This window comes from Trachurus trachurus (genome assembly GCF_905171665.1).
Source record: "Trachurus trachurus genome assembly, chromosome: 20".
In the NCBI taxonomy this organism is placed as follows: domain Eukaryota; kingdom Metazoa; phylum Chordata; class Actinopteri; order Carangiformes; family Carangidae; genus Trachurus; species Trachurus trachurus.
The window spans coordinates 20,246,004-20,260,425 of NC_139911.1; the positions used below are offsets into that span (position 1 = coordinate 20,246,004).

General features: G+C 40.5%; 1 protein-coding gene and 1 long non-coding RNA gene across 2 annotated transcripts; both read left to right on the forward strand.

Moving 5' to 3' along the window:
- The first annotated feature begins 1,527 nt into the window (after positions 1-1,527).
- LOC311004026 lies at positions 1,528-2,784 on the forward strand. The gene is made up of 3 exons (XR_014596291.1): positions 1,528-1,672; positions 2,187-2,358; positions 2,503-2,784. It is a non-coding gene; the product is annotated as an uncharacterized lncRNA (long non-coding RNA).
- Positions 2,785-2,944: 160 nt separating this feature from the next.
- LOC311003534 (uncharacterized protein) lies at positions 2,945-5,607 on the forward strand (the record flags this gene model as incomplete). Its single annotated transcript, XM_083995301.1, has 12 exons — positions 2,945-3,041; positions 3,183-3,302; positions 3,390-3,437; positions 3,525-3,608; positions 3,698-3,763; positions 4,434-4,494; positions 4,595-4,645; positions 4,722-4,766; positions 4,868-4,932; positions 5,016-5,124; positions 5,451-5,514; positions 5,597-5,607. The coding sequence occupies exons 3-12, from the start codon at positions 3,397-3,399 to the stop codon at positions 5,605-5,607; spliced, it is 597 nt and encodes a 198-aa protein (XP_083851427.1). The 5' UTR covers positions 2,945-3,041; positions 3,183-3,302; positions 3,390-3,396.
- Positions 5,608-14,422: the final 8,815 nt, after the last annotated feature.

The following is a 14,422-nucleotide window of genomic DNA, read 5'->3' on the forward strand; positions in this document are numbered from 1 at the left end:
TGTGTCCGTGCATGTCAGTGGGTGTAAGTGCATGTCCATGAGGGGAATGTGTCGGTGTGACTCCACACAGAGAAATTGGGGTGGGGGGACATATTTCAAAATACAGTTACAATTACAAACTTGACAATATTAAAGCAGAAGTGAGTGATCCGGTCGTTTTCGCTAATGCTGCGTTCCAGGCAGGCTTTTGAAATCGTAAATTACAGCTTCAAGTCACAACTTACGACTTTGTAGCGTTCCAGGCAACCCACTCGTGTTTCTCCGACCTGTTTTACCGGTGAAAGTCACTATAACGGCCACTCGTAACTTCCGACCGGTGAACTCGTACCAGATCGAACTGGTACCACTTCACGGTCGGAAAAATACGAGTTTCCTTGAACGCACCATAACAGTCCTCGTCGCTACGTCACCACATTCACGGCGTTCCTTGGCTGCACACACAGCCCTGCATGCCGTTCTCTCTCCTCATTGGATAAAAACTGTAGGATACGATAAATGTTTTCTCTTCGGCTCAGAGCAGAGCAGAGGGACTGAGAGACCCGTGTTTCAGTCCAAACACTCTATGTAAGTGATTGCTGTCGGAAGATACAACTATTTAAGACTTATATTAACACAAATATATCACTCACTTCTGCTTTAAATATATACAAATACATAGCTACAAAAAAAAGGAACAATGACCATAACAAGGGAGAGTAACAAGGGAGAGCCTGTATTAGCCCGTAATTAGCTTAGCTCAAACGCTGGAAGTGTATAGGTAGTGTTAGCCTGCCTCCACCTAAAGTCATCAGAGAAACTCTTCAGCAACTCTAAACGGAAACCGGCGGGCCGATCTTCATCTCAGAGCTGACGGTAAGGCATCTTGAGCGGTCAAATGCCGGTAACGGGACGAGATCGGTCAAAACGGAGGGTTCAAGCAAAGACGGTTTATTTTGGTTCAAGCTAGCTACATCGAGGGTAGGTTAGCTTCCTATTTCAAAGTAAAAGCACAAATTCTATCGTCATGGTTTTCTGTATGTAAAGGGCAACGGGTATTTTATTTTGTGAAAGTAACCGGAAGTCCGTTGGTCACACCGGCTAGCTTGAGTAGCACCAAATTCGTCCAAACAAAATTGTAAACAGCTGGTAATTAGACAAATTAACGACACACTGCTGATCTAAACGGCTACTTTCTCACCTAAAAATGTTGATAAAGTGATATATTTACAGAGTTTAGAGCTAAAATGAAATCAGCTTCAGCAAAGGATGGTGTCTATCTGCTGGTCATGGACTCGGGAGTGAGGCAAGACACGACACGACACAAAATGTTGGCATATCCCTTTAAAGTTTCTGTAATTTCTTCCTTACAAACTATTAATCTGTTGAGGTTGTTTCAGTCTTGCAGACCTCTCCACAGTGCTGTGTTAGTGCAGGAGAACGGTCGAGAGGCACCTGGCTGCAGGCCTCCGCTGTGAGGTCGCTTCCGGTGCAGGCTCCACTGTCAGGACGCCTCCACTGTCAGGACGGTCAGGACGGGAAGTACGGACTTTTTTGGGGGGCGGGGGGCGGGGCGGGGCAGGGGGGAGTGAGGAAGTTTAATGTCGATTGCATCCGCCATTTAAACCGAGTGACACCAGCATGTCAGTCAATGTCCAGAGGAGCGCCGGTGAGTTGCTGATTTTGCGTACACAGAGTAAGTAAATACATGATTTCTTGTGTTCTTCATCAATATCGGTGCCGTAAAATAGTAACGTTATAGAAGTCATTAATGATGCAAATTACTGGATGTTACATGTCGGTTTGTGTTGTCGTTTTGAAGTTAGATAACGCCAAAGTTAGCTTTCTCCAATGGCGGTTAGCATCAACACCGTAAGTTCTCAGGGACCCTTTTTTTTAATGTGTCATGTGTTTGTTTTTGATACTTGAGTACATTTTGCTTCTAACATAACCTACTAGATTAAGTGTCTTGTTATAGCCACTGTCACTTAACTACGTTTTTGAATGCTGGACATTAACCCGCACTGCAGCATTTTCTTGGTCATTATTAATTCTTCTACAGAAGTAAGGCCTCATTTACACTACCTGGTGCAAGTGGCCATTTTACCTGTAAGCAAAGACAATCTAAGTTTGCAGGCTGTATTAATGAATTTGAATTGAAGTTCACGTACTGTCATTCAAACACATGATGCATTTTATATCCTTTTTAGATGCATCATTCAATCATCCTGCGTGATGGAAAGCCTGCAGTGGAACGCTGCACAACATGCTGCAGTCAGTTTCACTGCCCCCTTTGCCCCAAAGGCATGTTCAAGCCAAGCCAACCAGCCAGACTTCAGCGGCATTTGGAGGCTCATATTAAAAATGCTATTGCATTTCAAGGTAATGCCATTGCATTTTAGATTAAACATACACATGTGCACACACACACACACACACACACACACACACACACACACGTGTGCGTGCGTTCATGTGCCTTTTTTGACATTGTCTAATATAAACATTTTCTGGACTTACTCTTAGATAAGAAGATCTGCCGCTGCAATTTGAACTGCAGGAATGGGGGACATTATCATTGTCCAATATGTGACAAAACTGTTGTTAGAAGGACAGACATGCAAGCACACTTAAAGTCTTGTCCCATACAACCATCTTCCACCTCAGCTGCTGCCCAGTCCAAACAGAGTCAGGATTCATCCTTGCCCTCCCTGCAACCAAGTTCGTCTGCTGCATCCATTCCTCTGCTTCCACCAACCATAATATCCCCATCTCCAGACCTTCTTGTGCAACAGGATACAACCACATGTACTATTCCCTCTGCCCAATCAATTCAAACATCTACCATCCACCCCTCAGCAGACCCACATATGACATCATCTTCTCCTTTGGTTTCCTCTTCTGTCAACACAAAATAGTATTAATAGTAGATTTTATGTTAATTCCTTTTTTTGATAGACACTAATGCCTGTGGACCACATTGTGAAACGATCACAAAAAGTGAGAATGTGAGACCATGCCGATCATCATGGTCCTTCAAGCTTCATCCTGCCCAAGAGCAGCTGGTATGTGTTCTTGAAAAAAACAGCTGTGTGATATATTAGACAGATACGTGCTTCTCATCTTGACGCCCTACCACCCATGTTCCTATGTTTATAAATTTAAATATGCTTGCTATGATTTTTTTTTTCTTCTTCAACAATCAGCTTAAATACGTATTGGACACTGACAACCAAGCGGGCGAGCTCATTGTAAAAACAAGAAAAAGTTGCCTGACCCGAGCTGACTTCTGGGGGCTTGGATTGAACAAGGAAATGGAAGCAACCGTGAGTTAACATTTGAACCCATTTTAATTGTGAGCTAATCATGTTTGTATGTCACTGCCAAGTTTTTGTTTTTTGTTTGGTTTGCAGATAGGAAATGCGTGCTTTGAAGTTATTGAGAAAATTGCTCAATCACAGGTATAAAACATAAATATTGTTTTCGTAGTATACTTTTCCTTTTTATATTTTATGGGTATTTGCTCACATTTGAAATGTATTACACAGGGGAAAACCATTTTTGTTGCTGACCTCTATGTTGTACCAACCTGGCGAAAACCAACATTGTGTGATCCACTTGCAAGCTTACCTGTAAGTGCAACTTATCCTACTGAATTTTATTCAGATTATATTTCTTGTGTATTTTACCTGTTTGCTTTTGAACTTTTCCTTTGTATTAGAATGATGCTTCAATCAGAGATGCCATTGTCATTCCTGTGTGGAAACCTGGGCATTTCCTGCTCTCTGTAAGTAGTGATGCTTACTGTAACAGGTGGTTTGCATGTCACAGAAAATTTATATCAAATATTAACAAAAGTATCTTCATTTTCTATTGCAGTGCTGTTGTTGTATTGTGTTGTGGTGCACTTTCACACAATGTTGAGTTCAAATGTCACTAACTACAATTACAGGTTTTGAAACCAGTACAGAGAGAAATAGTCTTTCTTGACTCCAAATGTGCTGAAGCACCATTAGGATTTGGTGATAAGGAGATGAGGGAGCTGATGAGGTCACTAACAAAAACTTTTTTTGTGTGTGCTTTTTGGAGTTCATGTTCCAAAGCTGTTCTAAAGAGTTCCATATTTAGTTTTTTAACCAGGTCATGTTCAGATCTGTGTGACAGCCTTTTTATGGTGCAACATAAGTACAATTGTAGTTTTGTGTATCAAATCATGCTTGTAAATCTTATATTAGTTTTACAGATTTACCAACATATGTAACACGTATTTCATACAATTGAGTCAAGAAACTGGCACCATAAAAAAGCCTTTTGAAATAATGTGTGGAGTGTGACTGCATGGAAAGGGATGCATGGATGGTCTGTCCTGAATCGGAACCAGTGATGCATGTGAAAAGAGCCCATATTTATCATTATATTATTTACTATTATTTATCTTTTTAATGCAACTGTTTTAGAAACCTTTCCCAGTCACTAAATCCTGGCAACTGGACAGAGAAAACTGGATTACAAATTCAGGTAAGAGTATAAAGTATGTATATATTAATAGTTGAATACTTAAATACTGTAAAACACTGTAAAACAATAATTACATAATTGACTTCTTTCTGATATCTAGGGTTTTCCACGACAACCATACGGGATTGACTGTGGCATCTTCATGTTGATGGTATTAATTATTTGTGCAATTCTGTGTGCGTTACAGATATCAGCATTAAACTAAAATTACTATGTTTTATTCCTAGAATGCCTTTTACACCACACTGGATGCTCCCTATGACTTTTCTATTGTAAGTTCATTCATGGAATCAAAGTAAGCTCAAAATTACAACAACAAAACATTTATTATGACATGGTGTGAGGCTTTTGTTTTTTTATCTTCACTTTTCAGATGGACATGCCACTTTTGCGACAGTGGTGGTGTATCATCCTTATGGAAAACTTTGACCTTGGAAGGTGAGACTGCAAAGATTTTGATATTGACTTGAAATTGTTGCAAGAAATGTTTTATTTATTTCTATTGTTTAATCATTTTTGAGCCATGGAAAGCTGTTCGCCCACTGGACAGATGCATCAAAAGCCCTCCTGCGAGGTGAGGTGCCACCAGTGTTTAGGCTGATGAAAAGGAAGGTGGATGACATAACTGAGGTCAGATTTAAATTTTGTTTGAGTTCCATCTGAGTTTTTCTTTTGTTTCAGGTCAGAAACCAGCATTTCTATTTCCCTATTTTTTTTACCAATCTTTTTTCCAATTTTACTGCAATTGTGGGGTCGCTTTAAAGAACATGCCATTCACAAGTTGAGGTTAGACCTTCTGTCTGCAGTTTAAAAATAAAGTGTCTAGATCATGCATGATTGGATGATTGCATGATCTCTAATATGTCGAGGAGGGCACTGCTGGATCTTTTCTTTTTTTCTTTTTGGAGCTTGTGTTTTGAATATTACAACTGATCATTTTGCCTATATATTTTCAGGATGAAGAGCAGCAGGCTGAGGTCTCAGTCAGACCTGCCGACAAGGACACAACCAGTGGAATGGGTAAGCTTTTTCACAGTATCTATTGGTCAGATACTGTTGGTGCAGCAGCTATGGTACAGACATCTTTCTGTCTTTTCCATAGGACTCGGTTGAAGATCGTATTCTCCATGATTGCAGACATGCAGCAGAGTGGGTTGAGGCCAATGAACAATTGTTCTCTGCCAAAGTGGGCCTGCCTGATATTCTGTGCATGGGGGAGGAGAACCAGGCTGAGGCTGCTCTGCAGTATGGGAGGATTTGGACAGAACAACTGGACGACGATGAGAAGGAATCCATCCTGGAGCCCTTCAAATTTACATTTTTCTCCACTGAGGACATGTGGACATTTTGTGAAGAAATTATGGACAAAAGAAACAGTTTGGCCTACTGTGAATGTCACACAGATGAGTGACTTGTGTTCTGGAAATAAAGGGCTACAGAACATTGATCATGTTGTGACTTGGTGTTTTTTTTAATGTTTTTTCTCTTTGATCACTTAATAATTCACTTGGATTATACTGTAGATATCAAGAGGGTTGTATCTAGTGGTACTTAGGTGTTCCAGCAGCACAAGAACATTAGCATAGACATAGAACCAAACTATTTGAAACTATTCGAAATTTATGGTGGTTATGAATAAAAATACAGAATGATACAACAGAAAAAAAAGTAAAACAGCAGTGCAATAAAGTCAAAGTTAAATGATATTGAAAAGCCAGTGAAGTAATAGTACACAATAAAACTTATAGGCCTATGACAGCTTATGAGATGTTGGCTTATGAATATGAGTAATAACTTAAATTTGTGCACTGACCTATGTTATTCCTGCCCTACATTGTTTTCATTGATCAACTATTTTGGCCTCTTTTCAAGATCCTAAGCTTTATAGTAGGCCACAAAGACAATTGAGCCCCGATTATCACCCACCGTTTGTTTTTCATAATGATAAGTTGTACAGTTAAGCAGCGCAGTGTATGCTATAGAGTCTACATAATATGGCAATCATTAATGAGAATTGTTTTGAAAAAGACAAAGGCTAATGCTTCAATTGTCCATATCAAAAGCTTTATTTTATATATACTATAGCACTTGATCGATTTTACATCATATTTTTACTAATTCATGCTTTTGTGAGGAGAGCGATTCAACCGGAAGTGTACTTGCGATTTTATTTTGAAACGTATCCCGTGCATTTCCTGTCCTGATAGTGACGGTGGCTTGTGAGTAGCCTGCCGCGGTAGCGGCCTCACAGTGGAGGCGGCTTGAGAGTGGAGCCTGCACCGGAAGCGACCTCACAGTGGAGGTCTGCAGCCAGGACCTCTTGGAACGGTCTGGCCTGACTTATAATCATTCTTCTAGAGGGGAAGAATTTATACTCAGATTTTTTTTGTATTTCTTTAAACCAATTCCAATCGTGGCGGGTGGCATTGAGCCCAGGAAGCAGCGACAGCGAACCTGCAAAGTGTCAGAGGGGAGACTTGTTTCGGCGGAACATTTGCACAAGTGGGGGAGATTGCTATGACTAAAATGGCTAATTCCCTGCAAGGAAAATGCCTCAAAAACACAAAAAGCAAAGCCGTACGTCAACTGGTGTTATTGCACAGTTCAATTCTTTATCAAAACCGAGGCATTTCCAGCACGTAGGCTTCTGGCTTGAAGGTTGTTGTTGTTTCACATGGCAAAAGGGGATTTTGCAATGCTGCCTGGAATAGGTGGCTGATAGCAGGATTATACCTACAGCCTACACCCGGTGAGTCAGACTGAGGTCGCTGTGGTCATGTTTGTATTTTACTACTTGGAGTGGCAGAGCCTGAACCTATCATTATTCGTTTTCCATTGCTCTTTTTGAGATTTTCAACTGTTTAAATGTCACATGTAGCAAACAGTGTCAGCTGTTTACCCATTATGGTAACAATCTTTATTACATTGATTCATTGGCATTGATCCAAAATGAAAACATTAATATGATATATAAATATCGTAGATAGGTAAGACAAGCCTTTATTTTGAACTCTCTGCCATCTCTGAGCCGTGAGTTTTACTGCAGCAAATGCATATTTTCTGCATATTTCATTTGCAGAAACATGAACAGCTAATTACTAAGTTAGTAAAATATTTAGAGACTCTAGATGGGAGAGATGCTTGCATTAGAATCCAAATCATATTTTAGTTGCTTTTCGTGATTTGAATTGAATGAAATTGATTGTGTTAAATCAGCAGATGATATCGTGTCATATCGATCAACTCATTCTTGTTAAAGCACATTTCTGCTCCGCGAGCACAGCTGCTGCTTGTCCGACCTTCACTACACGGCTGCAAAGTTTTACTATTACCTTCTGGATCTTTCAGAGGGGGTGTGAGGTCCTGTTGGGCGGGGGAAGCACTGCATTTACTAGATCAGGTGTTTCTTCAGCACCTGCATTTAACTTTATTAATGTCACTTTTACATAATCCTAACAAATGTTATTGTTGTAACTTTATTCATCCGTGACATATAGCTTACATCATCAACTGCAAATGCATTAGTTTGCTACTGGAGACAAGGTCTGCATCAATCCCTCAATATTCACTTGCTTATTTAACAGTTTATTTCTATTTCAGAACCCATACAAATAGTAACAATTTCAACCAGCTTTTTGGAAATACAGTCAACATCCGATGGATTTATGTTTGAATAAATCATTTCATTTTCTACATACACACTTGTAGGAGTAGCTGTTAAATGAGGTCTACAGTACCTGCTGCCAATCATGCTGTCATAGCTCAAGTTTAAATGCATGAGAAATATACTTCCAACACTATCATGATAAACTTTACTATAGTTTTTTTCTATAGGTGGTTCAGCCTGTATCTCAGCCACATCTTTAAATTCATATATGAATTTAAAAACATCCATAATTGATGATTCACTTTCCCAGCAAACAAACAAAGCATCCAACTTCCTCATGGTCCATTAAACACACAGTTATCTAAGATACATGGGTCTGCTGGAGTGTGTGTGAGTGTGTGTGTTTAAACTCTATAATTGCCTGTCAGTGGATTGTGAAGCTGAGGAGTTAATTACTGTGTGTGTGAGTGTGCGTGTGTGTGTTGACAGAGTTGACAGGTGAGTGGCAGGCTGGAGGTTGCTGCAGATGGTGTGAGGTGTTGTGTATCATGAGTGGGAATATTTAAAGGAAATTAGTTTGTGTTATTTCCAGTATGGTCTCAGGAAATGAGCTGTGACATTAGGATGCGCATTTTGAATTTTTTTTTCCTGACCGATAACTGACTCTCGTTAACCGATTACTAACCGTTAAAGGAATAGTTCAAAATTTTGGCAAATTGGCCCATTGCCATCACGCTCAGATGGAGGCTGGATGTCCAATGTTGAACTGTTTGTACAGCTACAAAGTGCAGCCAAAAACCAGGCTGAAGAGAGAGGGACCTCAGAGGCTCCTCTGTAACAGGTGAACCGGCTGGAGGCAGCGCCGTCTTTTTTTTTTTTTTTTTTTGCAGTGCCGTTGTTACATCTATGTCCCACATACTGTCAGTCCTCCAGTGTAACTTTTTGCTGCGAGATATGACTGAAGGCAGGTGGAAGTCTGCACATGTCGACACGCCTCCATGAGATGACGACATAAGGAGCTAATCAATTTGGTAACACTTTATTTGATGCCTATCTCTTTAATGCATTATAACCATACTTACTTATACTTATAACCAACAATAATAATAACACACTATAAAGCATTTTATCACGACTTATAAGGTCAGGTATTATAACACGTTATAATTGTTAGTAACTCACTGACAATGCCCACATCGATAATGCATTATACATATAACATTATATGTTAGAATTGGCTTATAAATGTGTATAACTAAAGACTCATAAATTATCATAAGGCTTTATAACAATAAGCATAACACATTATAGAGCATTTTTATAATGGCTTACTGTATAAGGTCAAGTATTATAATACTTCATGATTGCTGGTAAGAAAAGATAATCAAGATGAAATCTGATAATGAGCTGATCATTTATGAGTATTTATAATGATAGTTATACACGTTTATAAGACAATTTAAACCACATTACTATATTTATAATGCATTATCAATGTGGGCATCGTCAGTGAGTTACTAACAATTATAGTGTTATAATACCTGACCTTATAAGTCATGATAAAATGCTTTATAGTGTGTTATTATTATTGTTATAAAGCATTATGATCATTTATGAGTGTTTATAGTTATACAGTGCTATAACTCATAAGTATGGTTATAATGCATTATAGAGATAGGTGTCAAATAAAGTGTTACCATAAATTAAAAATAAAAACGATAATGTTAATCAGTCAAAGCTCTTGTTATTGGTTAACAGTTAATCATGTGCATCCCTATGTAACATCCATTCAGTTTATAGAAAACTGAACTTCTCAGAAGCTCGGATGCTTATTAATAGTATGTTTCTGCCACTATATCCATCATAACAATTACATTGATGGCCTAAATTTCTCAAATGCTGTGTGAAATCCTTGCCTAACTAAATGAGGTATGTCATCCTTGTATCTCTACTCCATCGGCCTTTGATGTATCTTTGAAACAAACTTCAAAGCTCATGGGTGAGCTCTGCTTTTTTACTGATGTCTCACCGAGGACGCACAGGGCTGCGCCAGGAGAAGACATGAAGCCTTTCACTGCGGGGCTGAAGAAGCCACTGTGGGGCGGCCACCGGTCACAGAGTTAAAAGGAGCTTGTACTTTCAACAAATGACCCGTGCGCTGCAATAAGTGAAAAATAACTCAGGCAGCATTTGGCCTTATTTGTGCTCAAGGTCAAAGGAGGCTGGAGTCCATCTGTCCTGCACTACACACACACAAACAACACACACTTACACTGAGTGCGGGGGTGAGCTGCTTCCTGCCTTCCAAAAACATGTGACGGCTCCAGAGACGATGCATTCGAGCCGGTCCAGCACGTGTGTTTGAAAGTGTAAAGGTTGTTAAAGTCGCCCTGGCTTGACAGGTTTCTGTTCTAGGGAGCAGAGTCAGGGTTGTCTGGATCTGTGGTGCAGAGACCAGTAGGGTCCACTACAGAGCAGCGGTCAGGGATGATGTCCACCCAGCCGTGACTGCATTCCACTGTTTCTGCACCGTACCTGAAGAAAAGGAAAAGTCTTAAAATAATGAGAGGAAAATATTGTAATCTTTTTTTTTTCCATTCATTAGAGATGCTGTCGTCTTATAACACTTTGCACAATTAAAGTTTCAGGTGTGAAAACAAATGTGCAGTAACAATGTCCCTCTCCACATGTATCAAAAAGAACAAACCTGGTTGCCCTTGAGTTTGAAAAGGCTTTAAAAAATACTTCACTAAAGCAACAGTTAAATATTTAGTGGAAGATCTTTGGTTTAGTTTGTTAAATGTATGTTTAAGAAAGAGATAAAGACACTGTTTTTTTGTTTGTTTGTTTTTGGGCTATAGTCTGTTCCAAATAAGACTGTCATCCTGCAGAATAAGATTTGTAGCCAGAGCATCTCTGCAGCTGTTCTGACACCTTCTCGCCACAATAAAGATGGTGGTCTAATTGCAATTTTAATGTAATTTTTGATTGTGCAGCCTAAAATGAGGACATAGATTATTTAGTTTCTTGCTGCTAGTTAGATGAAAAATCTCTTCTAAACATAATTAAACCACAATTAACCTTTATACAGTAATAGGAACAAAAAGTGTAATGTGTCTGAAAACAAAATTATTCCAACTTTATGGACACCTATGTACAGGGTTGGGAGGGTTAAAAATGTATTCCAGTACAATTACAAGTTACCTGTTAGAAAATGTAATTAGTAACTTACTCTAATTACCACAAAATTAAAGTAATGTAACGGATTACATTTAGTTACTTTTGGATAACTTTAATACCAAACATGCAAATTCAATCCACGCAGAGGAAACAGGAAATGAAACGCACCGAGCATCCGCTAAATTTCAAAATAAAACACAATGGATAAACTCTCGATTGTAAATCATCACTTTATCAACATTAGTGACAGCCGCGGCACAAACCACGAGTTAATACACGCGCGTGTGTGTAAAGAAGAGAGGGAGAGAGAGAGAAATAACCTGTTAGCTGTTAGCTACCGTAGCTCAGGCGTCGGTCTCCCGCCAGGTAAAAGCTGCCGTTTATTCCTCAAATGAAGCTCATTAAGTTGTTGAGCCTCTCCGGTACAGTTATCCATCACTGCTGTTGAATTAGCCGCTAAACTGCTGGACGCTAAAACCGAGGGGGCGTCTGTGTTTACAATTCACGAAAGCAACGTGAACTTACGTGCCGCTCACACTAGAGATGCAATGAGGCAGCGTTAAGGTTACGTAGCCTCAGCCACACACACCGTACGGGCAGAAGAGGCAGAGCAGCTCTGTCTGTGTGCCAGTGCCTTTGAAACTACAACGAGACGGCGAGTGGCTTCTACGGCCGCTCTATAGCCTGTGGTTGATTTTTAAAATGTGAAGTAATCAGCTAAGTAATCTCCGTTTTTATCAAATGTACCGGTAATCTGATTACGGGTTTTTTTTCTGTACTTGTAACGGACTACAATTACCCTTTTTTTGTATCCTGATTACGTAACGCCGTTACATGTAGTCCGTTACTCCCCAAGCCTGCAGACTCAAATACTCAAACTGTCACTAACATTGGAGAGAATGCCTCTTTTTTCCTATCACCAGACATGGCAGACTCTGTTCAAGACCCATGCTTTGTGCACTCGGTCATTCACAATCCAATAAAACATGAGGCTGTATGCTGCATGGTCGGTTCTCTTTAGATCCATCTCTGTAACCACAGCTCAAATTCATCTGGGTGCGATGATGTGAGATGTGGAACCTTTATTTTGCAATGTACTGTATACGGCGTCACATTTTATACTGGGTTTCTATCCGCTGCGGTCGGGGGCACGGGGGCTCTTTTGCCGACGAAGGACTGCATGAATTGATCCAAGTAGCTTGAGTAGCGAGTACAACAACCCAGATGGCTTTTGAATGTAATGGCCACGCTACAGGAAAGCCATCTACAGGCCAGCGTTAACCACCGCCATCCCTCGCTGATAGAAAGTAAACAGAGACATGTGTGAACAAGGATAAAAGAGCAGCAGACCATGATTCCAGCCGCTGTCCAGTGGATGTACATAAAGCCTTTTGGTAAGAGAAGTCAGTCGTAAAAATGATAGCGTCCTGGAAATTCTGTTTCCCACTTTTATATGTATTTGTGTGTGTGTGTGTGTGTGTGTGTCGGCACAGTCGACACACAGTAAGACAGAAGTGATTAGAGCAGATTTTCCTGGATTCACTCTGTTCTAAGTGGAGTCGCTGCTCGCAGCTGTCTGAGGTGATGCAACCGAGCCTCCGGAGAGGAACGCAGACCCGCTTATTTATAAAAGCCAAAGGGAAGATGAAAGGACAAAGGCAAGCTGGAGTGACCTGTTTGGAGAGGGAGGTTCAAAGTCAAAGCGAACTCATCTGGTCTTTTTTACGGGGACAAGGGTAAGATAATGAGCAGTAGGAATAGCCCTTGAGAGGGAATCACAGAGAGTTCAATTAGGCCTCCATACTGTTGCTTGTGGCTCCGTCTGACTGCGCGGCGGGCCAGGATGAAATGTCTCGAGTTTCTATAATGACAAGAGCCCACTCTGGACCGCCCTGTTGAACGCAGATCTCAATCACATCCCCCTCATCGCCTTGTAAGCGATAAGAGGAGCGTGCTGCCTAACTGCTGCTGATATTAAAGCCCACTGTGGAATAGCCGGCTAATTGTTTTCACTTTGTTTTGTTGATTTGAACTTCTTAATGAGGCTTTTTCTCAGGGAGGGTCAAAGGTTGAGGGTGTTGCTTTCATCATTGCTTTCATTTTTTTTTATTCAGCTTCTCAGTGTGGGTGTGTAGGAGTTTTTGAGGCTATAGCTGTGATTAAAGGCTATACAAATACACAACTGGAGAATAACTAAATAAAGGCAGTATAGGCACGGGTTTAGCCTGAAGAGGTGATACTGCACCCGTCTCTGTATCCTGGTCAGCAGAAAATGCTCATTTAAAAGTATTCTGTGCTGGACCCCTTGGGCAAAACCAACACATGAAAGGATTATATATTGTGTATACTATATATTTCCACTGTCCACTGGAATATTTCTGTTGCTGTCGTTCCTCTTCTTTTTCTCAGGTCCTTGACTGCTCCTCGGTAAATATAGATTGTGAGATAAGTGTAATTCAAAGTCACATCACCATCTGCTGCACACACGTTATCATTTAAACTCCATCATCTCTGTCAGAGACATCGCTGATAAACATCATCTCTCCGCTTCACTAAACTCACTGAAGTGGCAGCGCGCCGAATGAAAAGCGCTCGGGGTTTTCGCGGAACAATCCTTATTGACCCTTCTCTTTCAGGCAGCCGCCCAGCCCTGCAGAGCTTGTGGTCAGTGGGTCGGAAAAGCTGCCCAGAGTGGAACAGGAGATCATCACTCTTTTTTTTTTTTTTTTCTCGCGTGCTTCAATCGCCTGTAGTTCCAATTAATGGTTAAAACATATTTAATAAATCTTCCCAAGTAATAGTAGTAACTTTAATGTCAGTGGCTTTCCATGAAAGTGGCATTTAACCCTCCTGTTGTCCTTATGGGTCAAATTGACCCAATCTGTTCCCTTCCTCCATCCTTCCTTTCTCCCCCTTGTCCTTCCTTCCTTCCTTCCTTCCTTCCTTCCTTCCTCTTGATCCAATTTACCTGATCTGTTCCCTCCTTCCATCTTTCTTTCCTTCCTTTTTCCCTTCTTCCTTCTGCTTCCTTCCTTGAATGAATCTGTTCCCTCCCTCCATCTTTCTTTCCTTCCTTTCCCCCTTCCTTCTTTCCACAATCCTTATTCCCTTCCTTCCTTCCTTCCTTCCTTCCTTCCTTCC